Source organism: Dermacentor silvarum, chromosome 3 (genome assembly GCF_013339745.2).
Source record: "Dermacentor silvarum isolate Dsil-2018 chromosome 3, BIME_Dsil_1.4, whole genome shotgun sequence".
In the NCBI taxonomy this organism is placed as follows: Eukaryota; Metazoa; Arthropoda; class Arachnida; order Ixodida; family Ixodidae; genus Dermacentor; species Dermacentor silvarum.
The window spans coordinates 44,441,241-44,443,434 of NC_051156.1; the positions used below are offsets into that span (position 1 = coordinate 44,441,241).

At 45.1% G+C, this 2,194-nt stretch overlaps 1 protein-coding gene across 1 annotated transcript; it reads left to right on the forward strand.

The window, feature by feature from the left end:
* Positions 1-490: 490 nt before the first annotated feature.
* Positions 491-1,778, forward strand: LOC119443802 (uncharacterized). The gene is made up of 2 exons (XM_049663269.1): positions 491-733; positions 910-1,778. Exons 1-2 carry the CDS (start codon positions 505-507, stop codon positions 1,548-1,550), a joined length of 870 nt encoding a protein of 289 aa, XP_049519226.1. The 5' UTR covers positions 491-504; the 3' UTR covers positions 1,551-1,778.
* Positions 1,779-2,194: the final 416 nt, after the last annotated feature.

Here is a 2,194-nt window from a genome sequence, read left to right on the forward strand (position 1 = left end):
CCACGCGGCAACTTCAGAAAACGGAAAGCCCTCGCCTACCTCGCTACTCTCGCTGCTCAGGCCACGTGCGTTTTTATGTTTTCATCGAGCGGCCGTGCACAGACGCCTCACTTTTACGTTCAAGTGGCTGTAGCTTGGTTAACGGCATGCAATTCGAAGTTGGGGCACGATTTAGTTGTTTTAGCGATTTTGATCGCGCCTTTAGAGAATTCCAGCTCCAAAACAATACCCTTTTCGTAGCAAAAGCGACAAAGACAGTGGACGTCGTCAATTCGCGGCTAAGTGTCGGACTTGAACGTCTGCAAAGTAAGCTCAAGTACGCAAATGCGACGTATGTGTGTAAACACGCCGGGGAACGGAGGTGCACTGCTACTGGCGTACGACCTCAGCAAAGGTGAGCTGCAATCCATCTATCCTTTCTTAACTTATACACTTGAACAATGAGCCAACCTCGTGGGTTACGTTTGCAGTAGTTACGAATAGAAAAAAAATGTGCGCAGGACCATGAAGCAAGGGTGTCCCGCGACCGTTGTCATCGCAGCACGTCGGACCAGCCAGCAGTTAGAGATAACAAAGATTGATTGCAACCACAATCACGAAGTGAACAAGGAAATTTTCCAGTTGTATCCGGAAAACCGCTGGCTTACGCACGATGAAAAGGAATATGTCCTTCCTTTGCTTGACCTCGATGTGTTGCCCAACGTCATAGCTGGGAAGCTAGCAGAAAAGACGGGTAAGAATGTGCTTTTTTCCCTCATTTTGCGACGCATTCATTGCCTTAATTTTCGCACTTCCCGTCTTATTTCTCTCAGACTGCTCAATTATGACTTCCGAATATTTTTTTTTCCTGTTTCGTCAGTGCATGCTATTCATACATGCATGTCTTTCTTTCCTGGCTTTTACCAACAGGAAAGCTGGTAACAACGCAGGATCTGCACAATGTTAAGCGAAATCGTCACGGCCGAGACGAAGCTGAACAACTTGTTCAGGAGATAGAGAAGTGTCGTCAGCAGCATCGGGCAAAGATATATCCAATCACAGATGAAAATGAGGAACTGCAAATTTTATTTATTCAAACGCCACACATGCAGCAAGCATATAAGTCCTTCCCAGAGGTGGTGTTGCTTGATGCAACATATAGGACAAACAAGTTGAAGATGCCACTTTTTGTATTTGTCGTGCAAGATGGGTGTGGAGAAAGCCAAGTAATTGCTTATGCTTTTGTTGCTTCTGAGCAATGTCACCACGTCACTGAAATGCTCAACCTCTTCGTGAAGGAAAACCCTTGTTCTGAAAATACTGGTGTCATAGTTGTGGACAAGGACTTCAGTGAAATTAGCGCAATTCGTAGCGCTTTCCCATCTGCTCCATCAATACAGTTGTGCCAGTTTCATGTGATTAAAGCGTTCAGAACAGCAGCTAGCCACTTAGCACGTTCCAATGAAGAACGTGATAAAATGGTGACAACATTCAATGAAATGCTGCACGCCCCTAATTCAAGCAAATTTGAAGATGCGCAGTCGGAGTTCGCAAGGTTCGCAAGCAAATAATCAATAGAATACCTCGAGAAGAATTGGCTATCAATTAAGAACATGTGGGTTCGCCACATCTGCGACCAAGAGTTCACGTGTGGAGCCAACACGACTAACAGAGTTGAAGCGCACAATGGTTTTATAAAAACGTCATTGTCATCATCAACAAAGCTTCATGATGCTGTAAGGAAACTGCTAGATTTATCAAGCAGCATTGAAAGAAAGTCGGCCCACTCAGCAACACTACTGAAGACATGCGTCTTCTACAACCATTCTAGCAATAATAAAGTTGAAGAGGCATGTGCTAAAGTGCTGACCCCGTTCGCTTGTGGAGTAATTAGAAAACAGTTCTGCAAACTTGCAGAAAATGATATTGAAGTGAAGAAAACAACAGAAAATTTGTACCATGTTACATTTTCGAATGGAGAAAGGTGGCATGATATTTCCATTGAAAGTCACTCGTGCAGCTGCACCTTCTCTTCCAAAATGGGGTTGCCTTGCCGGCACTTGTTGGCCGTGTACGTCAAATACGACATTGAGCCTGACTTGGAAAAAGCAGCACGAAGCCGCTGGTTCAAACAGTACCAGGCCGCATTCTTGCCAAATCAGCAAGCCGCTGCTGAGAACAGCACCCCCACAAACCAACTCCGAATACTGTCGAT